Source organism: Rhododendron vialii, chromosome 10a, assembly GCF_030253575.1.
Source record: "Rhododendron vialii isolate Sample 1 chromosome 10a, ASM3025357v1".
Classification (NCBI taxonomy): Eukaryota; Viridiplantae; Streptophyta; class Magnoliopsida; order Ericales; family Ericaceae; genus Rhododendron; species Rhododendron vialii.
Window position 1 is genome coordinate 1,144,052 of NC_080566.1, and position 26,970 is coordinate 1,171,021.

Consider the following 26,970-nt stretch of genomic DNA (forward strand, 5'->3'; position numbering starts at 1 on the left):
TCGTACTTTTGCATCTCCTCTCGTGAATTATGTGACTTAGGTCTTATCCCTTAATTTCCCAGAATCCTGACGACTGACGGGCCCATCAAATATTACCTGGCAAGCCAAGCCGCACACAGATTCCCGGAAACAACTTAAAATCCAAAAAGAGCTCAGCAGTTCACTGTGCGCATTACTCTCCCCCCTCCTCTCTCTCTCTCTCTCTCTCACCCTCCATCCATTTCTCTCTCCACACGCCATTGCAGGATCGGATTCAAGGGGAAGAAAGCCCTAATTTATTCAGTTTGATTATCCTCTTGAATCCTCATTCATCAAAAACTAATAAACACTACTAAAACGTAGACAAATATCTACAATCCCTAAACTCATCGTTATAACCTCGTTCCCCAAATCTCACCATCCAGACGATCTGCTGTGTACATGTAGAGAGAGAAACATATACATACATATATATAGAGAGAGAGGGAAATGCCAAGCGTTGCTGTAAAGCTTTACAGCGTATTCTTCAAATTCCTCCTCAAACACCGTCTTCAGAACCGCATCCAAGGCCCCGCCGATGACAACGCCAACAACAACCACACCGCCAACCCCTTCGGCGTCACCTCGCGGCCCGAAGAATCGATCGCCGCCGTCAACCCCTCCTTCACCGACGGCGTCGCCACCAAGGACATCCACATCGACCCTCTCACCTCCGTATCCATCCGCATCTTCCTCCCCGACACGTGTCTAGATTCCAGGCCCCAGTCGACAACCCCGAGAACCCCTAGGGTTAGGTCTTTGGTTAAACAACCCGATTCGTTAGAATCCGGGTCGGATCCGAATCGATCTATCCATCGTCGAAACAGCTACGGACCGGAGCTTAATAATGTTGTTAATAACTCCTATGAGAATCATAGAAGGAATAGTTATGGGTGTATTGGGAAAGACTTAGATAACGGCGTGTACAGAGGGTATTCGCCATTATCTATTGGGAATAGTAGGAAACTGCCGTTGATGTTGCAGTTTCACGGGGGAGGGTTTGTGACCGGGAGCAACGAGTCGGTTGCGAATGACTTTTTCTGTAGGCGGATCGCGAAGCTGTGCGATGTGATGGTGATTGCGGTGGGGTACAGGCTTGCGCCGGAGAACAGGTACCCGGGTGCGTTTGAGGATGGGTTGAAGGTGCTGCATTGGTTGGCGAAGCAGGCGAATTTGGCAGAGTGCGGTAAATCGTTGGGGAATGCGAGGGGAGGCGGAGGCGTGGCGGATTTGAGGAAGTCCGGGGAGGGGCAGAGGCATGTTGCGGATGCATTCGGGGCGTCCTTGGTGGAGCCATGGTTGGCAGCTCATGGAGATCCATCAAGGTTGCTTTTTTGACCCCTCTGTTTAGTTGATGATTCTTGCATCTCATGGTTCATGAATTATATAGATTCTTTAGTCCATAGTTTACTCTTGATCTGTTGATCAAGAAAAAACCTAATTTAGCTCCACGTTAGATAGCTTGATGAAGTAGTTGATTAGGTTGTCCGAAATATAACCAGAAACCACATGGTGATTAGATCTTACTAGCACTAACTGAGAGGTTCAAGTGCCTGCAATTTTGCAAATGGGTAGATTGAATGGTGAAGTTGCCGAGAAGTGTATATTCTTGCACCAAAATGAATGGAAAATGTTTAGCATTGCTCGGTATAAGGCCGCATCTTGTTAATTTGTGGTCAAATTTTGCTTTATTCATTGGTTTTACCTGTGCTATTTGATGCTTTCAATTCCATGGTGGAGCCTTGGTTGGCAGTTCATGGAGATCTATCAAGGTTGCTTTTGTTTATTCTCCTATTGTATAGTTTCTGATTCTTGCATCTCATTGTTCATGAACTATAACTCTACAGGTGTTGGTATTCCTTTTCTTATCCCACTGAATAGTTGTTGATTTTTGCATCTCATTGTTTCATGAATTAAAAAGTGTTGGTACTTCATAGTTCATAGCATACTCTTGAACCGTAGACGAAGCAACTGGAAACCATGTAGACATGTGGCCTATGGTGATTTGATCTATATAAATTAACTAAAATTTTCAAGTGCCTGCGATTTTGCAAATGGGTAAATTGATTGGTGAAATTGCCGAGAAGTAACTATTCTTGCACTAGTACGCATGGAATACGTTTAACATTGGTCGGTAAAGGGCTGGAGCCTTGGTTGGCGGCTTAGGAAGATTCATCAAGGTTGCTTTTTTGAATCCCACTGTGTAGTATATAATTCTTGCATCTCATTGTTCATGATTTATGTAGGGTCGTTAATTTTTTTTTTGGGCCCAGTGTCAATAGTGCTAGTGTGATCCAATCATCATAAGCCTCAAATCTACACGGTTTCCAATCAGAGAACCTAATCGTCTACAAAACCGTGTAGATTTGGGGCTTATGGAGATTGGATCTTACTAACATTATTGATACTTGATAGTTTGGAGTGCCTGGAAGATTGCACATAGGTAGATTGAATAAGTGAAGTTGCTAAGAAATTATATATTCTTGCACCTTAGCACAGAGAACATTGTTATATTGCTCGGTAAAAGGCTGTAGTGCGAATTTGTGGTCATATTTTGTATTAATCTTGGAGTTTTTCTTGTATGGTTCTCCGGTGCTGTTTGATGCTGTCATTTTTCAGTTTCTTGGGCTCTCAAACTAAGTCAAGGGCAAATTATTTTCTAAAGAATTTGAATTTACCATATGCAATAGTTTATGATGTAGGAGAAGTGTCAATGCAACAAAGACATTGTTTATGGTAAAAGCTTCAAGAAAGTTATAGATGAGGAAGTTTGTGGAGGCAAGTTATTCAAAATGAAATTTCGAAGGAAGTTCTACCTCCTGTTATATAGCACATATATGCCTGATGCTCAAGTCTCCTCCTTTTAAGGGCTGGTCTTTATTATTGTAAATTATATACGTGCTTACTAAATCCTCAGCCTGTAGTTTCTTAGTCCTCATAACATGATTAATCTTGTGAATTATAGTGTTAGAGGTACTCAAGCTTGTTGCCGTATCTACCTACTGAGATGCCTTCCAGTCAGGTAAACGGTGGCATATGCTTCACAAGGAGATTTATCTAGTGAAAACTGTAATTAGATGTCAGAATGAGATAAAGATTAGATCTTGTTGTCTTTTATGGGTCTCTGAATACTGTAATTTGAACTTCCCCATGCTTCGAACGCAACATAGCTGATTAACTACCCTTACACAACACCGGAAATGGTCCTTGAATGCCCTGAAAAAGTCTGCAATTCCTTTCTTGCCAAATGTAGTAACCATGTCTACTGAAGCACGTTTCCGGATGATATTGTGGAAGCATTTTCTACATAGCTTGCCAATTGGCCAATTCACTTGATTATCCCAAGAGTGGTGAGGATGCTGCAAAGTGAGCAAATTTGTTGCCATGCTGATCTAGGATAAGGACACTTGAAGAAAAGTTGAGGAAGGCTTTGAATGCAAGAGAGGACTTCTGACTCATATAAAGGGAGGATTCCTGGGTATTTTCTCAGAGGGGCGGGTCGGGCTTACCATGTTTAATAGGAGACCAGCCTAGCCAAGCCAGTAGTCGGAGATTCATTGGTACTTGGTAACCTTATCTTACTTCGAAGCCTTTCTTTAATAACCATTCTAAGGATAAAGGCTTGGGAATATATTTAGACCAGATTGATTTAGGATATACCAGATTTGATGATGCCAGTGCACAGTAGGAGATTAAATACTAAATACTTCTAGCATTTCAGGTAGCTGCCACTTTGTGTAAGTATGAAGAAGAAACTATCCATTGAACTTGATCAGGCCTCTGTTAAGCCCTCACCCCTCAATCTTTCTCTATCCCATTCTTGGCAAATTCCCCTTAAAGGTTGTATCACTTGTTTCATAGGTTGTTTAGGTGATTTCTTCTTGTATTATGGATGCCGCCTTCCTTGTTTCTTTGTTTTGTTTTTCTTCAACGATATTTTGGATAGCTGATTAAATAATAAGTATGAAGTATGGCAGTGTATCAACAAAGCAAGTTTACTGCATCGTATTATTGCATGACCTCCGTTCAGTTTCAAGAGGATTAGATCCAGCATAAGCTTAAGGAAGGAATGTTGCTTTACCTCTTGCTGAAATTGAAACACAAGGGCTTGTGGAACCCTGTCTGTGTATGGGGATTATGTATAACATAACTCAGGTCATTGGTTGTGATCTCTCCTTTTTCTTGTCTTGGGAAGAGGGGACTTGGTGAATTGGAGAGTCAACTTTGAACAAACATATGTATTCGTGGAGCCAAGCAGTAAAACTCACGTTATCTAACAATACCTTGTCTGTCGGTAGGAGATTTGTCCTGTAGCTTCAAGGGTCACTGACTGGGCTGATTGGGTCTGTTTGCTCGAGGGAGCAATAGAAAGTGAGCATTTTCACAAAAAGATTATGTTTTGCTAATAAAATGATCAGTTCATTGCCTGAGACAGGGTTGCGAATTGATTATGAGGTGGAATACTCTATATCATGTGCTTCTTTGTTTTACTTTTTTGTCCTTTTCAGAGTCTCAGTTGAACACTTGTTCCGAGCAATGTACTTATTGGCAAAGTTTCTTTTTCCATGATTCCCCCTAGGTTAACTAATGGGAAATGGCAAGTTGGCTTCTAATTGCCATAATTCCACAGTTCAACGCCTCCCCTCCAGAAAAAAAACTTGTCTTATCTCTTCACCTTTTTGGTCAATATTAGTGGTTTGGGTTCAACCTGTTTCTCTGATCTTCCTTTTTCTCTTGTATGGTTGGTCCTTAATTGTGAGCTGGAAAGTGAGTCTGGCGTAGCATAGGGAAGTGGTAAACGCAGTAATGCCATTCAATTGTGTTATCCTAGTTGTTTTGAAAATTACACAATTTGGGTATATATGTTGCCATCTTTGCTATCAAACCTCTGACTCGATTAATATCCATTGAAACAGATGTGTTCTTCTTGGAGTTAGCTGTGGTGCAAACATTGCAGACTATGTGGCTCGCAAAGCTGTTGAGTCAGGCAGGCTTTTGGACCCAATCAAGGTGGTAGCACAGGTTTTGATGTACCCATTCTTCATCGGCAACGTTCCAACACATTCCGAAATTAAACTGGCAAATTCCTACTTCTTTGACAAAGCCATGTGCATACTCGCATGGAAACTCTTTTTACCAGAAGAAGAGTTCAGCCTCGACCATCCGGCAGCCAATCCCCTCATACCAAATAGGGAACCCCCTCTGAAGCTCATGCCTCCTACTCTAACAGTCGTGGCGGAGCATGACTGGATGAGAGACAGGGCGATTGCTTATTCCGAGGCGCTCCGGAAGGTAAATGTCGATGCACCTGTTCTTGAGTACAAGGATGCCGTTCATGAATTTGCTACCCTTGATATGCTTCTTAAGACCCCTCAGGCACAGGCCTGTGCCGAGGACATTGCCATCTGGGTTAAGAAGTATATCTCGCTTCGAGGTCACGAGTTCTCTTATTGAGTTGAGGAAATCTCATCTATCACGGGATTCGTGTGGGGGAACATCAAGGGTACATATGTTCTTACTCGTACTTTTTGGGATGTGAGGGACTCCCTCACATCACAATTTTGGGTGTAACTGTTCGGTGCGTTTTCTTTCATCCACAAGGTCACTTCACAGATGGGAATCTCGAGATTTTGATCTTGTTGCTGAAAAATGCACCGGAACAGAACTACACCAAAAAACGAATACAAAGGATCTGGTCCGGGATGTGAGGCGGTTTGTTGGTTGTATGTATCTCTGTCTCCTTTGGCTCTTATGGGTTTGGTTCACAAGTTTTCCCATTTACTACTCCCATTGCTGTTACCTTGTTTTGTAAGATAGAGAACTTGTCCTGAGAGTAGGATTTAGCTGAGGTGTAAGATGAAATTATGCAATCCATGTGGGGTTGGCAGGCCTTGTTGGACATTTTTTCATCCGGGTATAAAGATGTAATGTTGCTTCTTATCCAAAAAAAGTAAAGATTGTAATGTTTCTGGTGAATAGGGTTGAGTTGGAACTGAATTGAATGTTGAATAAGAAAACTGCATTCCTTATGCTGTTTGGTAAAGAGGGGGAACTAGTGAGTAACCATTGTGAACGCATTTTCATATGCCGCATTATACTTGAGGAGAGGAAATTGTTTTTGGTTTTTCACACCTCGGCGAAAGTCAGCATCACTTGTAGTTAGTGAGATTTGAATTCATGTCAAGTGTATGAGAGTACATGGTACCTAACTACCTACCCCTTTAGCTAGCTACCGCTTCATTTGCGATGCAAGGTAATTGTTTTCTACACACTGTTAAAAGATTGTTGATTTCTGGCACTTTATTATTATTATTATTATATAAAAATGTATTTTTTTTTTGTGAAATTATAGGTTTTTTTTTTTCATTTCAAGTGAACAAAGTAGAGGGATATAGTGTATGGAAAATTTTAATATCAGCATTGGGCTGACAATAGTAGATGTGTGAATGTGTATTAAAGATTGTAAAAAATAAACAGAAATACATATTTTTCTCACCTTTTAGTGTGCTTATTGTCAGCTTAGAAGACCGATAATTTATATTCACATCAATAAAGACGATAAGGGACCATATATAGAAAGTGACAATTCCTAAGAGCATGGTACTGCATCTGGGTTTCGGCCCTTGAAACCGACTTTGGTCTTGGCGAGGGTCTTCGTAGCTCTCGACAGTGACGATGACGGCGTGTACAGCAGATCCGACAATGTTGTGGGCTTTTCTTGTATTTTGTTTTTTTCGGAAAATTTTTGGCTGGTTTCATTTTTTGGGGCGCCGCTATTCGCAGCCCTCTATTTACTCCCGTAGCCCACTAAATTTCGGTAAATGATTGTTGAAAATCATAAATAACATTTCGGTAAATTGCTGTTGAAAACAAGATTATATTTCGGTAACTACATGTCGAAAATATGTTCAACTTTCGGTAAACAACTGCCGAACATGCATTTTCGGTAAACATCTATTGAAAAAAATATTATATTTCGGTAATTGGACGCTGAAAATATATCTCAATTTCGGTAACTAACTGTCGAGTATAATTGAAAATTTTTAACGGGCTATGGGAGTAAATAGAGGGCTGCGAATAACAGCGCCCATTTTTTGTCGTCCCCTTTAATTATTTACACTTTCAGATTTCACACTACTGTGCAGAATTCACATTTTTTTTTCAGAATTTACACCACCATAATTCACACATCTTTGCAGAATTTACACATCTTTTCAAAATTCATACCACTTTACAGAATTCATACTGACCAGAATTCACACTACTTTTCGAAATTCACACTCCCAAAATTCACACCTCTTTGCAGAATTCACAATCTCCAGAATTCACACATCTTTTTAAAATTCTACAAAGTTAATACTCCTTTTGCTGAATTCGCACCACTTTTACAGAATTTACACATGTGTACAATTCTCAACCAAAATATACAAACCTGCACACATGCACCAATGCTAACTTCACAGCACTTTTAATTCCCTTATCTGTGTTGCACAAACAAATCATTTTTTGGACCTTTCAAATTCCTAATTTCAAATCACTTTTTACAAACAACAAATCAAGCCGCTGTACTCGACAAAAAATCCGACGACTACGACGGAGAAGATGATATCTCCTTTTCGTGCGTAGGCAACGGCGACGAATCCCTAATCTCCGCCGAGGATTTGTTCCACAATGGCCAGATCAAGCCGCTGGACCCGATGTTCGGCCAGAGCCTTCAGTCCTCCGTGAGTTTGACGCTCAGCGTTGAAGGAGAGTGGAAGGTCGAGCGGAAGGCCGAGAACAAGAAAGAAGAAGAAAGAAGCTTGAGGAATGGAAGGCCGAAGAGGAGGAGAGCGGGGTTATATTGGCCGTGATGGGGAAGGTGGCGGTGGGCCAAGGCGATGACAATACTCGAGGAGCTGGAAATTGAGGCAGGTCACCGATGCCATCTCCGTCGAGATGCATGCTAGTAACAAAGGTGAGGGTATTTTTGGTACGTAACTTGAAATGGGACTTGGGCAGAAAGAGTGTGAAACGGGATGGGACTTTACGGGTATGTGGTGACAAAACGGGGCCGGGCTGGAAGAACCCTTGTTTTTTTTTTAAGTGTTGCTATAGGTACCGAAAATGGGGGAGGGAAAACGTATCGACGGCCGCTGGCGGGCCGTCTCCGGCCACTGGACGGCCGATCCGAGCCGTTCAAAAATTCTAAAAAAAAAAACCGAGGGGCCTAGCGCGGGAATCAACGGCATTCGAGGTGTGTAGGGTGCTTGATCGGAGCACCCATTTTCGTGTGTATATGTATAAGCACCCCTTTTCGTGTGTATATGTATCACATATACATATACACACGAAAAGGGGTGCTCCGATCAAGCACCCTACACATCTCGAATGCCGTTGATTCCCGCGCTAGGCCCCTCGGTTTTTTTTTTTAGAATTTTTGAACGGCTCGGATCGGCCGTCCGGTGGCCGGAGACGGCCCGCCGGCGGCCGTTGGTACGTTTTCCCTCCCCCATTTTTGGTACTCATAGGTTTTCTGTTTTTTTTTGTTGTATTGCTAAGGTTTTTGGGCCGTGTAACTTATACTATTTTGTTTTTGATTTTTTATCATTTCTTTGTTCCTCTCTCAAGAGCATGATTCTCTCTTGCTGCCACAATTCCAAGATCAAAGGCAAAGTGAGACATGAGGAGATGGCGAGAAAAATAGAGTATTTCGTAATGATTCATATGTCTATAGTCTCAATATTCTATTCTTTAGTTTAGAAGGCCGTCTAGAAAAGGGAAAACATAAAGGAAAGGTAATTTGTTTAAGAGCCGTGTAGCATGACTTTATATATATATATATATATATATATATTAACAAAAGGAAGAGGGAAATAAAAAAAAAAATTACATGATCTCATCACAAGAATCTTCCGCGCAAAATTTATTCACAAAAGGGAGAGAGAAAAAAAAAATACATGATCTCATCATAAGAGCCCAACACGTTAAATTAATTGGCCTGCGAACTTAAATTTTATCGGATATTTTTTTAGCTAAAACACACAAAGTATATGCTTTTTATTTAGGTATTTACCTGTTTTCCATATCTAGATTCTTGCAATATTCATATTTTTTCTACTCTCTCTCTCTCTCCCTTCTAAAATTCTTCTAAGAGTAATTTTAGAAGTTTGTTAAAAAGAGAAATCCACTATAAAGTTAAGATATGCAAATCAAACGAATTTTTATTTCACTAGTTTATACAAATAGTATCCTTTTCCTTTAGGAAAAACGACATTTCCACCCACAAACAATTTTCAGATTAAAAAAATAAAATAATAACCTTACAAAACAATATATATATATATATATATATATAAATATAATTTTTTTTTTGAGAAATAAGCAAATTTGCTTTGAAACACGAAAATTGGCGCATTATTTAGCCAAAGAGAAAATTTCTGTTGGATTTATAACCCACCCCTTGAGTCGTTTGTCTTTCTCCCTCACATGTACGAGTATTAGAAGATTCCCCGCCTGCCTGTCTCTCTCTCTCTCTCTCCCTCTCCCTCTCTCTCTCTCTCTCTCTCTCTCCTCAGTTGCACAGCTCAATCTCACTCCCGCAGATCTTCCCGATCAGGTAACTCCAGTCTACGCCTCCTCTTCTCCTGCCTTTTCCTTTCTAGTTCAATTGAGATTTCGCATTTCTGATGCGTTAAAAAGGTCAAGATTCAAGAATTTTATCTACACTTGCTAATATGCACATACAGGTCGCCTCTCTCTCTAACTTGGTTAACTTGACAAGTGGTGGCTGCGTCGAGTTCTTCAGTCTGGTTTTCATTCGGCTTGAGTAAAATGCTAATCTAATTATGCTAATCAAGGGAGGGAAAAAAAAAAAAAAAAAACGCTTCTCGCTCTCTATATGCTAATCAAGCGAGAAAAAAAAAAACGCGATGCGTGTGCATAGGGCTGCGAACGAACTGAGTTAGCAGCCTGCCGAGCTCGAGCTTGAGTTTTAGGCTCGGCTCGTTTGCTAAACTAACCAAATTCAACACTCAAAAGCTTGGCTCGGCTCGGCTCGCAAAGGCTCGGCTCATTTGTATAGGCTTGGCTCGTTTAAAGAGGTTCGTTAAGTAAATTAGCCAGGCTCATTTAAATGGCTCGGCTCGGCTCGTTTGCACCCCTAGTGTGCAAGTAGTTGAAGAAAGAAAATGGATGCAAAATATACGTAATGATAAACACAACAACTCATAAGAACTTTGCAAGTGACTTGTTCTTCTTGTATATTAGCTAGATGGTTGTATTATTGCTAATTTTTTTTTTTGATTCTGTCTTTGTTAGAAGTTATTTGGTTGTTCAGGCTGGATCAAACTTTTCTTATGCGTGGAACCAACTAAAGGAGACTTTGATGCGGAATATAAGTTTCCGCTACAATGCAAGGTTTCAAAGCTAAATTTAGGGTAGCAACCCTGGTTATTATTTCGATATGGTTGGGGCTGGCTGCTGTCTTTGATTTGGTAAAACCGATTTCAAATGGTTGTATCATGACATACATGTACCCTCAATATATTCCGGTCTCCTCTCCTGCAAACTTATCGGCTTCAAAGTACGGGTTATATTTGTACCATGAAGGATGGAAGAAGATTGATTTTAGTGAACACCTTAAGAAGCTTAGCGGTGTTCCTGTTCTTTTTATTCCAGGCAATGGTGGTAGTTACAAGCAGGCAAGCTTTTATTCTGTGGCATTTATTTCTGTGATTTTTGTTTCTAGCAATCTCTGTTGTGCAAAGCTGGACTACATTCATTTTCCTATTTAACTTTAAACATTTTATTTGCGCAGTCTCATTGATTTTGGGGCAAGAGCTACAGAAAATAAATTTGTGTTCTCAGGATGGTTTTCCCTTATCTTGAATGTGGAAAAATATGATTTCTGCCAAGAGTTCCTAGGCCAAGACGCTTCTAAGTTCCTAACATTACTATGTTGACCTGAAAATATTTGCACTAAATTTCGTCAAGCTCGCTGGTGTAATTTTATAAATCAGCTCAAGGGCATTCAAACCCTGGGTTTGATTAGGGAACGAAAAGAGAGCACATAATCTCCTGCACCTTTTGACCTTAGCTTAGCCGTAGTTAGATTGTTTCTCCACCATTCTTGTTTTGTATGGATTTGGCCATGTACTAGGTTGATGTGATCATCTAGCTCATCTTTTGGGTCAAATTTAAAAACCTTGATTGTTCTTAATCAAGACAACGCAGTTATATGACCAGGGGCATGGGGGGCAAATAAAGTCTGTTGCGCGGCATGCCATGTTCTTCACATGCTTTTGTTCTTTTATGCCTCAAAAGGTGGCTGGTCAATTGAATGTGAATATGAACTTTGGTTGGTTCAAGTCAAGGTCAAACTTTGCCAGCCAGTGTCAACAGCCATGGCCCCTTAGGATCTGAGAACATCCTCCTTCCATTCCCAGTAACATGTTTTGCTTTCCATCAAGCTGAGTGACTCTCACTTGCTAGGCCCATATCTCCTTTGAAAAGTCGATGTTTTCATGATAGCTAAGGTTATGAACCCCTCGACTTGGTGTTTCCTTGTGACCATGCGTGACCTCTATCGACGAATTATGTGGCTCGATGCCTAAAGTTGATAGTTTGTTAAGGTGCTTGTCCTACTGTCCCTTTGTTGCTTTGCATATTGATTGGTGCTACAGAGAGACGTCCCTCTAAAAATAATTCCAGAGGAAAACACTTATGGCTTGCTTCGTATCATCTTATATCTAGCCTTTGAGGATTTGGCTCCTCTTATAGTTGAGTCAATTCATTGCACTAGTATGTAGAGCCAGGTACTTATACCTTGACTGGATGTGCTCCACGCACGTTTTGAACTAGTTTCCATTGCATGACTTCTCTATGTACTATGAACCTTGTTAAAGCATCCAATTCAAAACCAATTGGCAATGAGTGGAGAGGATGCCGAGGCTCATATACTAGTTTTGGAGGTGATCATTAACCGGCGTAGGACAAACTCCATCAAGCCTCTTTATGTTTCATCTCCAAGCAAGCAATCTTCTTTTCTCGGACCTACATCTCTCTCTCTCCCCCCCTCCCAGCATATGAATATGATTGCCTTGGGTCTTTGCAGCATAGTGCCAACTCAGTTCCTACCATGCTTCCCAAATGGTTTCCTTAGCTGTCTCACTCACCTCAGCTGATATATGAATAATTTATGGTGAATAGTAGTGTGCCCAAGTTAGCTTAGGTGCAATTACTTTAGGAACACACCTTTTACAGTATGGGTATCTTATATGGGGTCAGTTCTGCCATTAGGTCATTTTAATAGCCGAATTTCCTGGTTTCCTTCGCTGTGTCTTCAACTTGAGTTAAATCACTTGTGAGTTGTGAGTGTTGATGCATTATTACGTCCTTGTTGCACATGGTTAAACAATCGTGGAGGACTTTTCTCTATCTTTTCAGCTATTTGGTCTGACTTTTGGGATTTTTGTCTTGTTATTCTGCACTAATGATTGATGTCTAAGAGTGCGTGTAATGTCCTAACTGTTTGCTTTGTCACTCTTTGTTCTGTTTTAACCTCACAGGTAAGATCATTAGCAGCAGAATCTGATAGAGCATATCAAGGAGGCCCACTTGAGCGTACATTCTACCAGCAAGCTTCCCTAACTGTCAAAAAGGGAGGAGTAGAGATGGATGCTACTGGCTTTCATTTACCCAACCACTATAGTTCAATGTTGGACTGGTTTGCTGTGGATCTTGAAGGTGAACATTCTGCAATGGATGGTCGGATACTGGAAGAACACACGGAATATGTAGTATATGCCATTCACAGGGTATTACTTTTATTGTTGCGTGTATTACCCAATATCACATGGAGGTTGAGATTGTATACCCTATCTGAAATTTTGAACAAATAACCCAGAGTCCGTGTCAGAATTATTGCCACATTTTTTCATTATGGTTTGTGCACTTCAATTGTGTCATCCTTGTCATTTGGATAACACTAACACACACATTGGTAACTTGATTTTGTCATCTAGGAGTAGTAACATAGCCTCTAGATTTTCTTTGGTGTTACTAGGTATTTTTTCTGTGGACTTTGTCGGAGAATTCGCACAGACAAGTGAATTTTATTTTATTTTTTTGCTTTTGCAGTGATCCTCTTTTTTTTTTTTTTTTTCCTTTGGTGTGAGTTTTTTCCCCGGATTTTATTCTTTTTATCTTGCAAAATGAGCAAATGCTAGTTCTGTTTGTTGTTTTTTTGGTCAAAGGCCTCTGTCTATCATTAGATGTACTTGCCAAACCAAACCAAACTGAGCCGTGTGTCTCAATCAATTGGGTCACTACATGAGTCATTTTCTCTTACTCTGCGTTTTTCATGGGCAATCATGGGCAATGTAATCCGTTACATGATTACATAAACTAAATTCATTTGATGTATGTAACTTCTATGCCTTTGAAATTTGGGTATCATCAGGGGAGTTTTTTGTTAGTTAACCTAGACATCTGATATTGGTATTTTTAGTAAGCCTTAAGCAAAATGCTTTTGTTCTCAGTAATAGAGGTCATGCCCTCAAGTCTAATTAAGTGTTTTAGGAAGCCTACTGTTCATTTTGATTTGTGTTGGCACATATCAGCTGTTAAATACTTACAGAACTCGGCTCTAGTTTTTTGATTTGTCTCACTTATTTGCTTTGTAGTTTTTATCCAACACGGATGTAAATCCTTTATCATTTTCCTTGTATCCAAGGGATCTTTTTCGCAGTAATGCCACAGATAGCAAATTTTCTTCCCACATTTTGTTTACCTCAGTACTTCCTGAGATGGCACATATAAAAGTGTTTGATGTTGGTGGGTCCCATTTGTGACCCATTATACAACCAGTTGTGAACATGCCGCATCTTGCAGTGAACAAGACAATTTGGTTTGTCTAGCATTACTCTCTTATTGGAAGATGGCTGAAATTTTTAGTTACCTTTTCCTATATCCTTTACTGCTCTCTCAAAATTGTTACAAATGCTTCAATGGATTTTCTCTTATTTTATTAATGCAACTGATTATGCAATACGTGTTTAAAGATTCTGGACCAGTATAAAGATTCACGTGGTGCTCGGGTAAAAAAAGGAGCTGCCATATCAGGGAGACTTCCGACAAGTGTGATATTGGTTGGTCACTCTATGGGTGGTTTTGTTGCTAGAGCTGCAATTATACACCCAGACTTAAGAAAGTCTGCTGTTGAAACAGTTCTCACACTTTCCAGCCCGCACCAGTGAGCTTTGTGGTTTATTCAGTTACTTCATTGTGCTATTTTTAATTTTTTCCTTGTGCATTGAGGAAGTATTGTGGGGGTTATTTTACCAGGTCACCTCCTGTGGCATTGCAGCCATCCTTGGGTCACTATTATGCACGTGTCAACGAGGAATGGAGAAAGGGATATGAGGTCCAAACATCTCGAACTGGACGTTATGCATCTGATCCTCCGCTCTCCCGAATTGTTGTTGTCTCCATCTCTGGTGGTATTCATGACTACCAGGTATTTGTTTGTCTTTTTTCTGTATCTTGTACTGGATTACTGCTTTACTGTGGATATTTGTTGGCATTCATTACTACCTTGCACTTTTTGTCCTTTTCCGTATCTTGTGCTGTGATTACTGTTGTGTTGCTGTGGAGTCTCCAAGTTGCATGTCAAAGTAGTTACTTATCTTAGGAGTATTTCCACGTGTTGGTAAAATCACTTTTCAACTATCTGGGTCCCCTCGCATGTGCAGATTGCCTTGAAAAAGGATTCTATTGGCTTCATTAATCCTTGTGGGTTGTAGGCTTCTGATATCCTTCGATATGGGTATAGGTTTTCTTTTTCTTTTTTCCAAGTTATCAATCAGTCAACAACTATTGCTTATTAACCAGACATTTACTAGATTAAAGAGCTATAGCGGACTGCTCAAAGGATGGTTGGTTGATATGTACATGATCATGATACACATGATTGTAGGGAACCTTTGCAGATCTAAAATACACCAATGCTTTATTGGGGCAGATTTTTAGATAACTACGAAACCAATGTTTTAAAATGAGTGTAGCGGAATGAGGATGCTAAGAGGTTGTGTGGTAAAACCAGAAAAAGAATTAGAAACTGAATGCATTTTTCAAGCGATTGGAGTAACACCAATTGAGGATAAGTTGAAGGAGATTGGACTAAGGTGCTTTGGTCATGTACAGTGAAAACTTCTATATGCAACGTTTTGGAAGAGTGACAGTATCATTGGTAGTATAAATGTTAGGGCGGAGAGGAATACGTAAATTGGCATGGAACGTTTTAATGGAAAGGATATGCTATTTGTTAAATTAACGGGGCATATAATCTGTATCGAAAAGAGGATTCGTTGCAAACATCAATTGATTATGATACTAGCCTTAGTTGGTTTCAGTTTGGATTGGTGAATATTAGGGTTATTAGGGGTAGCAAATGGTAAATCAGCATCGAGTGAGGATTATAAAACTTCTAAACGTGTTAGTCTTTGATTATTTTTTTTCTGGGAACTGTCAAATTTAACTTGACTTGATGGGTGATGCCGACTCTCTTGCTTTTGTTTTTAGGTAAGGACAAAGTTAGAGTCTCTTGATGGTATTGTGCCTCCTAGCCATGGTTTTCTTATTAGCAGCACCGCCATGAAGAATGTGTGGTTATCAATGGAACACCAGGTTATTTTGTGGTGTAATCAACTTGTAGTGCAGGTAATTCAATTCTGCTTAGACCCCACCAAATTCCATCGTACACACTTTTGACCCTGTATCTGTATCTCAGGTGTCCCATACTCTACTTAGTCTGATGGACCCTGAAACGGGCCAACCATTTTCTGACACACAAAAAAGACTTTCAATATTCATGAAGATGCTTCATAGTGGGATACCACAGAGTTTTAATTGGTTGAGGCAACCACTGTTATCTCGGCTTCCTGTTCAAGATGGAGAAGAAGCTACTGGTATCGTCAATCTCCACTCTTTTTCAATGCAGAGAAACATTGTTTCTTGGTCTGTGTTGTATTCTTACTTAATCTTTTGCAAAGAAACAAACTTGGTGAATAAGTTCTTGCTTTTATGGTATCCTGGATTCATTATCTGGCAAGTTCTGAATTTTTGAGGATTGGTGGAACTTTGGCCTTTCTTTAACTATGCATGCTTCTGTTTATAATTTCTGTTTCTATGTCTAGTTAGAACGGTATTACATCTGTATTATTCTGCGGTTGATTTAACTGATTTATACAAAATGAATGCATGAGATACTTAAGAAATGCTTAAAGGAATTGTGTTACTCTATTTCATTCCTACAATGGGAGATGTATCTGACAGCTCTCAGGAGATTTTGCAATGAACAGTCTTGTGCTTTTACTCTTGTTTTCGCCCTGCTCTTGCTTCATGAATTGGATTGTCACGCCTATGCCTTCACCCCTAGATAGCAGTAAATGAACCTGAAAAGTTATAGTGACTGTCACCAATGGACATTTTTACTGTGATTCACGTTATTTACCGAATTCTGCATGTGTGGATGGGAATTATCTACAATGTTTCATAGAAACATGTAAAAAGTATACGGACAATACTGAGTGTTGTTGTCAAGTGCTAGCCAAAGGTTGAAAAGGTCGAAAATATGGAACTCTATTTGACATTTTTTTCTTCTTCCAGATTTTAAGGTCTTCTGTAAGTTTCTTTGCAATTAACTTATTTTTAGAAGCTCAAAAGGGGGGCATTTATGATATATGAAATTATGTATGACCCCAGTTTTCTAGATTTCATGGTCTCCTTTGAGTTGTATGATTTTTGGGTTTATGGGCTTGTTGTCAGAAACTCCCTGTTGTTGGGTGTTGATTATGAAACAACTTCTAGTGTATGTATCATAGGTAGCAACAAACCAAAAGATATAGTAACATTTGATATTTTATTTTGAATATATTTTTAGCAAATCTTCTGCGAAACATAACCAAAAGATATAGTAACATTTGATATTTTATTTTGAATATATTTTTAGCAAATCTTCTGCGAAACATAATCTATTGTAAAAAATGACCATATCGATAAGATACTCTTAACCTTCATGGAGGGAATTCCATGGCATAAGAAGATTGTGATTGCTTTTGTGGGGCTTGGGTTAGGTGCAAGAGGGGTAAAATTCTTAAGAGATGTGCATTCTTTTGTGGTGACATGGCTATTTCAATGGAGAGATGATCTCCCTTGTCGCGGAATAGTAAGGATGCGATTCCATGGTGAGGTAAGAGTTGTGACGAGATCAGAAGTGTCCTTTCTAACGTCAATCATAAGTGATTGGTTGGAATCATACTTCCTTATGAAGAAGCTAAGTCCTTGGTTTTACTTAAATTCAGAGGTGTCTTTGGTCTTTCTAATGTTTGAAGTGATAAACTGATATGTGGTAGTATGTGACCATGCAGTGAAATTGAGTTAAAGTCAAATGGCTTGCATAAATCTTGGTTCTTGCGTGAACTACATTATAGTTGTACAAAAGATTTTCAAGGTTGTCTATCTTGTTACATGAAGCTTGTGTTATTATCCCAACTGCTCTTTCCTTCCTATTTCCTTTTAAACTTGGGAACCTTAATGTTTAGAAACGATAAATATGCAAATCGTGATACTTGCAGGATCTCTAGGACATACTCTATCTTCTTGTCCCATTAATGTTCGCTGGACTAATGATGGCCTCGAGAGGGACCTGTATATTCAGTCGACTACAGTCACGATTTTAGCGATGGATGGGAGAAGGCGGTGGTTGGACATTGAGAAACTGGTTAGTTTGATTAAAGTTGTTTTTGCATAGTTTAATTTCCGGATGCACAATTGACTTATTTTTGACCTTGTTGCTAAGGTTAGAAGCTCAGCTTATTTTTTTCTCTTAAAGAGCTTCTTCAATCTTGTTTGCCTCTTCTGTTTCACAGCTCAAGCTCTCGGGCAAAGTTTGAAACAATGAAATGGGTGTTTAATATATTCTATTTTGGAATTTAGAATACCATTATTCAGGACGATTTAATGCAGTTCCTACATTCTGAATATCCATACCTCTGCATATTCCTCTTTGCAGCCTTCTAGGTGTTGGTCAAGTGCACTAATTTTTTGCTTCCTGCCTTTTATTTATGCATTTATCAAGCCAAGATTATATTGCTCACACTTTGATTTGAATGATTAGGGGTCCAACGGAAAAGGCCACTTCATACTTGTTACAAATCTTGCCCCATGTTCTGGTATTAGACTGCATCTTTGGCCTGAGAAAGGAAGATCTTCTCCAGACTCTCCTGTTAGTAAAAGGGCCCTAGAGGTGACACAAAAAATGGTGCACATTCTATCAGGACCAGCACCAAGGCAGGTAAAAATTTGTGCACATGATATCCAACCTGTGGAAGTACATAAATCCTTTTGTATGTTTATAGCTTGATTTTTTCTTCCGTTTAGATCGAACCAGGTAGTCAGACCGAGCAAGCTCCTCCATCAGCTGTATTTTTGCTGGCTCCTGGGGATATGCGTGGTTTCAGATTCTTGACTATCTCAGTTGCGCCTAGTCCGGTATTATTTTCTTGACAATGTCTGTTGTCACGCATGTGCTCTCCATTGCATGGTACCCAAAGTGTGTGATGAGGGAATCAAATGCATGTGACACTGAGACACATTCCTGCACCCAACACCTGTATCCGAGTCTAACATAGTTTATATTGAAAGCCAGAATTTTTGTCCAGTGGCCTGAGGATTTTTCTTTGAGTCCGTGTGGTGGTGTTTTCTTTTTCCCTTCTTTCATTTGTTCTTGCTACACAAAATTTTCATTCATTGTCCATGTTTTTTGATTTTCTTGTTCATTGACCTTTTTTTGGTTTGAGAGATCTCATCTTATCTGGTACTAAGCGATTATATGAATTTGATGTCCTCTGCAAGTGGTGGTTCTTTTATATGTTACTGCTGCTTTTGTTAAGCATGTCGTCGTTACTTATGAAATGAGTTTTAAATTGAGAATGTACGCTATATGACTTTGTGGTTATCAGACTGTTTCAGGTAGGCCTCCACCTGCTGCTTCCATGGCAGTTGGACAATTCTTTAGTCCAAAAGAGGGGGAGTTGGTGTTATCTCCTGAGTTGTTACTTCTCTCAATGTATTCGCCAGTGGTAAGTTCTTCCTTAAGCAGCTAAATTTATTTTCTGAAGTTCAAAGGCTTGTGCTTGAATCTTGATTCTATAGTTTCACAGTTCACTCATCTACTGACTACTTTCTCAAATGTTGCACAGAACAAGATATGGAAGGAGGATCATCCTCTTGCTTTCAATATGACATTCAGTATTAGCTTAGGACTTTTGCCCATTAAACTATCTCTGGAAACTACAGGATGTGGAATAAAAAGCTCTGCACTCCCGGTTGAAGAGGCTGGAGATGAGGGAAACAGTAGTAAGGCTTTCTATATATGCTCTTTTCCCTTGAAGTCAACCTGATTTTCGGATATGTGTTCATGTGTAGCTGGTAGAAGCTCTGTTCTATTTGTAAAGAACGTAAACAAGATATTATATGTAGCCTGTTGAATCTCTATTATGTTTGCAGTGTTTAAGCAAATTAAGCAGGGTTATAATGTGTTCCAGTGGTCGGTTTTTGTAATTTTGCATAACTTTGTTGCAACTATTTCCTGTGTCTATTTAACAGAAGTTTCACTTTTCCGGAAATTATGGTTTTCTAAGGTGTCTGGTTTTCCATTACCCATGACATCGGGTCTCATGGAAAACAGTTGAAACATTGAAAAGTTGGTTCTGAAGTTAAGTCTACATATGTATTCAATTTGCTGAGTGGGCAAAAGTGTACCAAGGTGTATTAAACTAATATTGACACTAATAATCCTGTAAGTGGGTGTCAGCTTCTTGAAAGATGGGATTTGGACTCAGAAGTAGAAGTCTAGAAACGTTAACAGAAGGTTCCTTATCTCTTGATGATGTTGTTTTCGATTTTTGGTCTCATCATTTTGGAGAGTTAGGGTATTAGAATTTCTCTTTGTCCAAGTCTAACTAGAAAACAAATACATTTTGTGCCTTTAGTGAGACTTATGCCAAAGAATCTTTTTCATTATGGTCTCTGTATTCCTTTTTTTCGATTTTCTTCTAAGTCTGGATCTTTCCTGTAATGCAGAACTTTGTAAACTTCGCTGTTTTCCACCTGTAGCACTTGTGTGGGATACCATATCAGGTCTTCAGATATTTCCCAATTTGTTTTCCGAGACAGTAGTTGTGGATTCCTCTTCTGCACTTTGGAGTTATACTCAGGGGTCCGAGAAGACTAATGCTTTGTTACTGGTATTGTCATCTCATGTCTAACAAATTACTTATAGTGTGACAACCAGATACTACTTGGGCCGTTACAATTCAGAGTTTGTTTCTCTAATGTTGATAATAGAAGGCTATGTTTTTGCATCATCTGCAGGTGGACCCACATTGTTCTTATAAAGCGAGTGTGGCTGTCTCTGCCTCTGCTGCTGCCAAAAGATTTTTGCTTGTGTATGGTTCAGAGGTGAAAATTTCAACTGCTCTGATATCGTTACAACATTTACATTTTCATCCTTAGGTTGTTCATAGTGATGATCCTTGTGAGTGTGACCGTTCACATCACTCTTTTCATCTATTGCATCTAGTTTCTGTTCTTTACACATAGCGTTATTGATCTTATTCATTCTCATGTTTCATAATGTTCACAGATCTTATGTTTCAGAGGTATGGCCTTGCCATCTTCACTATCAGCATGAAGCCAAAACTTAACCTTGACATCTCCACCATCATTAGAGCTCAACATAAACAATTCAGCATCGAGTTCTGTTATTGAACTCACCCACCCACTGCTAGTTTGTCCCCATGATTCCAACCTTCCTGTAGTCAATAGCTGTCAGAGAGCGGGTACCAACGATGTTTCTGACTGTCAGTTACACAATTAAACTGCTCCAAATATAGGCAATGTCGTTTTTTTTCTTTCTCTACACCTACATCCATCTGTTAAGTCCGAAACATATCTTATACAGTCAGGTAGCACATTGTATAAACAGCTTTCCTGCTGATATTGGTTAGTGACGCTTATGCAGAATAGACGGGCTCTGAACTTACTTGTTATGTGCATATATACCAGCAATTAAATACTACTCAGATATATTAGCTTGTTCTAAATGCTGCGGAAATTTCATGATCGTCTTGGATAAGATGCCATAAGTTTTCAGACTTACCGATTTTAATAATCATTTTGTGGGACTCTTTTTGCAGATAGCTGGTTTTTCAGTTGCTGTCATCTTTTTTTCTTTAATGCGGCAAGCACATGCATGGGAGCTTGACTTACCTATACCTTCAGTATTGTCAGCTGTTGAATCCAATTTGAGAATGCCATTGCCGTTTTTGTTCCTAGCCACTATACCCCTTTTCATTGCCATGTTTCTTTCCTTTCTTACATCCCAACCATTTCCTCCATTTGTAAGCTTCAGCCTTGTCTCACTAGTTTGCTATTTATTTGCAAATGGGTCCGTAATCCTTCTGGTATTGCTCTCCCAATTGGTTTTCTATGTTGCTGCAGTTGTACATGTTTTCATCAAGATGCGGTTAGTGCTCCCTCTCTCTGTCTCTCTCTCTCTCTCTGTGAGTGTGTGCGTGTGGGTGGGTGCGTGTGGGTCTACGTGTGTGACATGTTTAACTAGGTGAATGACAATTAATTTTTTCGGGTAAATACTGCATAATGTGATAAAGGATTTGGCTGACGAAAAATGGCATGGAACATACATCACTTGAGTAAAAGTTTGCAATTACACAAAATATAGAAAGGACTTTTCGTATCTTAATGATATTTGTCGAACCTCCAGAATTTCTTCCATATTTTTGATCCCTGGCATGGTTTCTCAAGGATTGAAACATAGTACACATTATCCATACAATCACTTTGCTGTGAGCTTTCAGTTCTCTCTCTCTCAGAAATTTTTTTTTTTTGGGTTATCTCCCTTAATCTCACCTGGTTGTGTACTTTCGTAATAACCATTCAAGTTTATCCATTCCACCATTTTGGTCCTTTCCATGTCATGGCTCTTGCCGACGCATTAGATTGTCTATGTTAGACATACTTATTGCATTCCTAATTTTTGAGTTGATTCTACATAAGTCACAATATGTATCATGTGGTTTATAGTCTGCAACCTTTCTTGTTGGGGGCCATTTTAGGGATTCTGGGGGTTTCGGTTCTTTGGAATTTTGAGCACAGTTGATATTTAGGTGATTAAGAAAATTTGAGCCGTCATATTGGTCTTTGCGGTTGGTACTTAAGTAGCTCGTCATATAAGAAGTTTTGAGGTTGTACGTAATCTCAGCTAATATGAGACCTTATTTACAGGTGGAAACTTTTGGAAGGAAACTTTTGCTTTGCGTTCCTTAATTGGTTCCTCAATCGTAGTTCCAGTTTTTTATCACTTAGGGTAAGTTCCATTTCATACCATGTGATCTAATTAGCAGCATAACTGTTGTATAGTTGGGCTTGTATACATGTTTGCTTTCATGTTTTCTTCTGTGATTAATTTTCTTGATTCTTTACCGTCCCTTCAGCCCCATCTCTGCATATTCATTCGTTTCTCATTTCGTTATCATTTTATTCTTTCTCCTGGTAGTAAAGGATGACTTTGATAACTCGTTGATGGAACAGGTGGTTAGGGCTGTAAGAGAGAACCCAGTAGTTGTTGCTGCACTGGTTGCTGTTGCCTTGGTGTGCTTTGTTCATCCCGCCCTGGGTCTGTTTTTATTGCTCTTATCTCATGCGTTAAGCTGTCACAGTGCACTGTCCAGGTATTACTCTAAAGCGATACCTGTCTGGCTCTTTGTCGTTATTGCTTTGTTGGAAGGCATGAATCAGAATAATTGGCTTGCTGCTCATCATTAATTGTATTCCAAATATATTGCGGGATTGTTGGTATTCACTATTATTGTGGCTTAGGTATTGTGCATACACTGTTTGCTGCATGTTAAAAAGCCTAGTACTCTTTTGACTAAACTCATGCGCACGAAATGACGAAGTTAGATTTTCAAATTCACATTACTTCCATCTTGACCAAGACAATGCACAGGTATTTCAGGAACTTAAGGTACAAACATACCGTGGATGTGGTTTTCTTTTCTTCAAGATTGCAATAATTGCTCTCTGTTAATCGAAGATCTCAATTTCCAAGGTGCACTACCTTTTGCTTTTGGAAAAACACCACCGGAAAAAGTCCTAGTAATGGGGAAATTTTGATAAGCATGTGAAAAGATTCCTAATTTAAAGATAAGTTGAATATTTTCATAGCTAGTCTGAAGCCTTTGTGGTTCTTTTACGTCCTTTACCTTTCTTTGGGATGCAGAATGCACTCATTTATTTAGTGGTATTGTGTACGCTACTACACAGTGTGGATGTGAGAGAAAAACAGCGGTCAATACATCTAATCAGTGTTGAATAGCTTGATATATATTATTGATTTATTGGGCCCATTTCCTAACAGCTTAAGCTTTTGGGACTACTAATAACTTAACATGGTATCAGAGCTCAGGTTGGGAGAGGTCTTGGGTTGAAGTCTTTCTGGTTGCATTTGTTCCCCATTTGCATTCTGCTTCCCCCGTTCGTATTCTATTTCATTTCATCTATGAAAATTTGTATCTCCACTTGCAAGACGGGGTTGCACGTGAGGGAGGATGTTGAATAGCTTGATATACATTGTTGGGCCCATTTCCTAACAGCTTAAGCTTTTGGGAAGTTTGGTACCTTAACAATTAGTTACTTTTTATACTGGGATAAATGTAATGACATCTGATAAGTCGTTCATACTTTCAATATTTTGTGTAATCAAGTTGGCAGCTAAAACACTATTCACAGTTTAAAAGCCATTAATAGTGTTATAGTAAACGTGAGGACCGAGGAAACTAAAATTTTCGTACATTTAAATTACAATACTATTAGTTTCATTACATTTATTAATTTCTTTTCTTCATTGTCATTACTGACGTGCCTTTGTTCATATCAGTTATCACGTGTCATTGTGAGATGTTTTCCTCAAGGTGGCTGGCATTTCTAAAGTCACTCCTTGTTTCTGTAGTTTTTTGACAGCTTCCTTTCGCAGCCATGCCCAAAGCAAGGAGTCATTGAACTCCAGAAATGGACATGACAGGTCTGAGCAATTGGCTTTTCGAAATGGTGATGGGCTGAACCGGCACTCACTGTCGGATGATAGTTGTTCGAGCAGCCCAGATTCTGTAAGAAGCTTTGGTGACACCCAATTAGAGATGTTCCACCACCGGCATGGCTTGCTTATCTTGCATTTTCTTGCGGCACTCATGTTTGTCCCCTCTTTGGTGGCTTGGTTGCAGGTAGGGATGATGATATGATGTATCCGTTCCTTGTCTGTAATTTTAGTTCTGCTGCATTTGCATAGTCATGATTTCTGGATTAGGCTATTTCAGAAAGGAAAAAACTATTCCCCCTCCATGTTTTTGTAAATCCACTCCAAAGTTTGTGTGCATTGGGTAGTGTGACATGTACTTTGGACATGGAAGAAATATTTTTTTTGAGTGCATTTATATAATAATGGAGAAACATTGGAAGATCAATAAACCGAAATAGCCATGAGCAGCTAAAGAAATTTGAAAAAATATAAGACAAGATAATGTTCATTGATCAAATTTCCAGATTGTCATTAAAATAATCTGTTGCTCTTGGACATCTAGCAATCAAGTGAACTATGCTCAAAACCAATCATAAACTTATGATCCAACTTCAAGGATATGACATTGGTCAATTTCATTTTTGCATTCCGCTTTCTATGTCCTTCTGTGCTTCTGGCAACTCTATGTCCTCCTGACTTTTCTATGTCCTCCTGAGCTTCTGGTAATTGAGGGAATCATTTTTGCACTTCCGCTTTATTCCATTGGCCGTGCTTTTTCGTCCTTGTTAGGTGAAGTTCAATGTAACTAATTCATTTAATGGAAGGACATTTTTGTAACTAAAGTAATCGAAAGACAAAAGGAGTGTATATTTGGATGAAAAGGGAGTGTGAAAATCATGACCCTAGGGTTTTCTCCTGATGCATTTCGCCTCTGCTTGGTATTCACCTCATTTTTTTTGTGCTTGCAGAGGATAGGTACAAGCTACAGCTTTCCATGGTTTGATTCATCTCTTTGCATTGGTGTGATCCTCCATGGTGTATGTGATTCCAAGCCCGAGTTTAACTTCTTTTTTCCATCGCGGGGTAGGGAAGTAACACTGAGCTTCGTCTATCTGCTAGCTGGATATTATTCCTATCTCTCTGGATTGGCCTTGGCACCTTACCAGGCATTTTATGCCATGGCGGCAATTGGGGTTATTTCATTTATTTTCAGGATCATACAGAAAAGGAATAGGGAGAAGGGAGAAGCATATTTCAGCAGCAGCCGTAAACATTCTCACAGGCATTGATGACGGAGCTTTTCTCTGAAGCACACCCATACATGTTTAAAGAGTTCTTAGCCAATCATGTTGTACAATTTAAACCTGTTGTTTTCTGATATATAGTAGGTGTAAAATGGATATTGGCTTCGGCACAGTTTTGTAGTTCAGATTTATAGACTTGTTTTGGTGGTGATAATATCTGATCGAGAGAGGGAGAGAGAATAGAGAAATTGATTTTGTGATTCGTTTTTGGGCCATTCCACGAATGGAAAGAAATGAGAAAGTCTATTGCTTATACAGTGAGGTTTCTTGAGAAGATCTTTCTTTATTGGATACTTTTTACTAGAATTATCTTCTGCTAAACCTGGAATCTGTCCCCCGACGGGCCACACTGGACCGATTCTGGAATGATAAATCATAGGGTGGGTAAACTCATGGCTTGTTTCGTAGCCTTGCTTATTAGTATGTTATTTAACTACTTATTTAGTTTTGTATACAGCAAGAGTAACCAAACGAGCTCACCCCAAGACCAGCTTACTGGGAGAGAATAGGGTACTGCCAACAAGGGTTGAGGTCAAAACTTTGGTTCTAGTCGAGTTTTGAGCTCTGTAGTCATGGCACAAGGTTAGAATTCTAGCTCTTCTAGAGTGGTAGTATATCACTAATGACTCGGGTTGAGCCACGAAGGTCAAAACTTTGGATCTAGTCGAGTTTTGAGCTCTGTAGTCATGGCACAAGGTTAAAATTCTAGCTATTCTGGAGCGGTAGTATATCACTGATGGCTTGGGTTGAGCCACGAAGGTGGTGAGCAGTCGAAAAATAGATGGCCGTGGCGATGGAATCAATTCCAGTGAAGATCTTAAAATGCCCTGGACTACATGATCCGATTTTGTATGGGTATTGTTTGGAAAATTTCTACCATGCTCCCAAGTGGTATGGGAGCAGTGAATATGGACCCATAGGTTAAAAAAAAATGTAAATCACGACCGTTAGATCAAAACCACCCACAAAAAGTAAGGGTGAATTTGCTAAAAACGAGATGGTTTTACTACTTTTCCGCCAAAAAATTGCAATACTACTTACCACGAAAATAGGGTTTATATACCATTTATGAAGGCTACAGTTACTACGTTATATGGCTATAGTTACTATTGAGATGTTTTGATAATCAATGGTTGAAATCAATTCATACAATCTAATAGTTAGGAACGATTGGGAGCATCATGCTCCCAAAACGCTTGGGAGCATCATAGCCATTGCCGTTTGTTTGGTGTAACAAAAAAACCCAATAGGACTCTCTTATTATTTCTAATTACCTGTCTACTAAATACCTCACCTGCACGAGGTAAATCTCTCTTTCGTGCACGTATCCAGTTCACGAGAATTTTTTGGGTGCCGAGTGGGTACCACGTGGTGGTATCTCCCAGCCGTCCAAACCAAATGTGTTTTGGACGGCACAGATTAATTTATTCTCTCTCTCTCTCCCCCCACCCGCTCTCTCCTCTTTTTCTCTCTAAAATCTGGACCATCCAAAACATGTTCGGACGGTTG

General features: G+C 39.5%; 2 protein-coding genes across 7 annotated transcripts; both read left to right on the forward strand.

Annotated features, from left to right (window-relative positions):
* The first annotated feature begins 133 nt into the window (after nucleotides 1-133).
* Nucleotides 134-6,047, forward strand: LOC131304883 (probable carboxylesterase 11). The gene is made up of 2 exons (XM_058332339.1): nucleotides 134-1,343; nucleotides 4,935-6,047. Exons 1-2 carry the CDS (start codon nucleotides 469-471, stop codon nucleotides 5,470-5,472), a joined length of 1,413 nt encoding a protein of 470 aa, XP_058188322.1. The 5' UTR covers nucleotides 134-468; the 3' UTR covers nucleotides 5,473-6,047.
* A 3,403-nt stretch (nucleotides 6,048-9,450) lies between these two features.
* Nucleotides 9,451-25,714, forward strand: LOC131303670 (uncharacterized). Of its 6 annotated transcripts, none has more exons than XM_058330647.1 (19): nucleotides 9,451-9,616; nucleotides 10,318-10,700; nucleotides 12,567-12,815; nucleotides 14,061-14,251; nucleotides 14,344-14,515; nucleotides 15,580-15,717; nucleotides 15,788-15,965; nucleotides 17,634-17,779; nucleotides 18,176-18,352; nucleotides 18,439-18,549; nucleotides 19,020-19,139; nucleotides 19,260-19,416; nucleotides 20,143-20,306; nucleotides 20,434-20,520; nucleotides 21,258-21,586; nucleotides 22,366-22,447; nucleotides 22,672-22,811; nucleotides 24,092-24,362; nucleotides 25,126-25,714. In XM_058330647.1, the coding sequence occupies exons 2-19, from the start codon at nucleotides 10,410-10,412 to the stop codon at nucleotides 25,444-25,446; spliced, it is 3,324 nt and encodes a 1,107-aa protein (XP_058186630.1). In that variant the 5' UTR covers nucleotides 9,451-9,616; nucleotides 10,318-10,409; the 3' UTR covers nucleotides 25,447-25,714. The 6 variants fall into 6 exon arrangements, with proteins under 6 accessions (XP_058186630.1, XP_058186631.1, XP_058186629.1 ...); XM_058330648.1 differs by having other exon boundaries at nucleotides 24,116-24,362; XM_058330646.1 differs by having other exon boundaries at nucleotides 9,510-9,616; nucleotides 10,337-10,700.
* The last annotated feature ends 1,256 nt before the right edge of the window (nucleotides 25,715-26,970 follow it).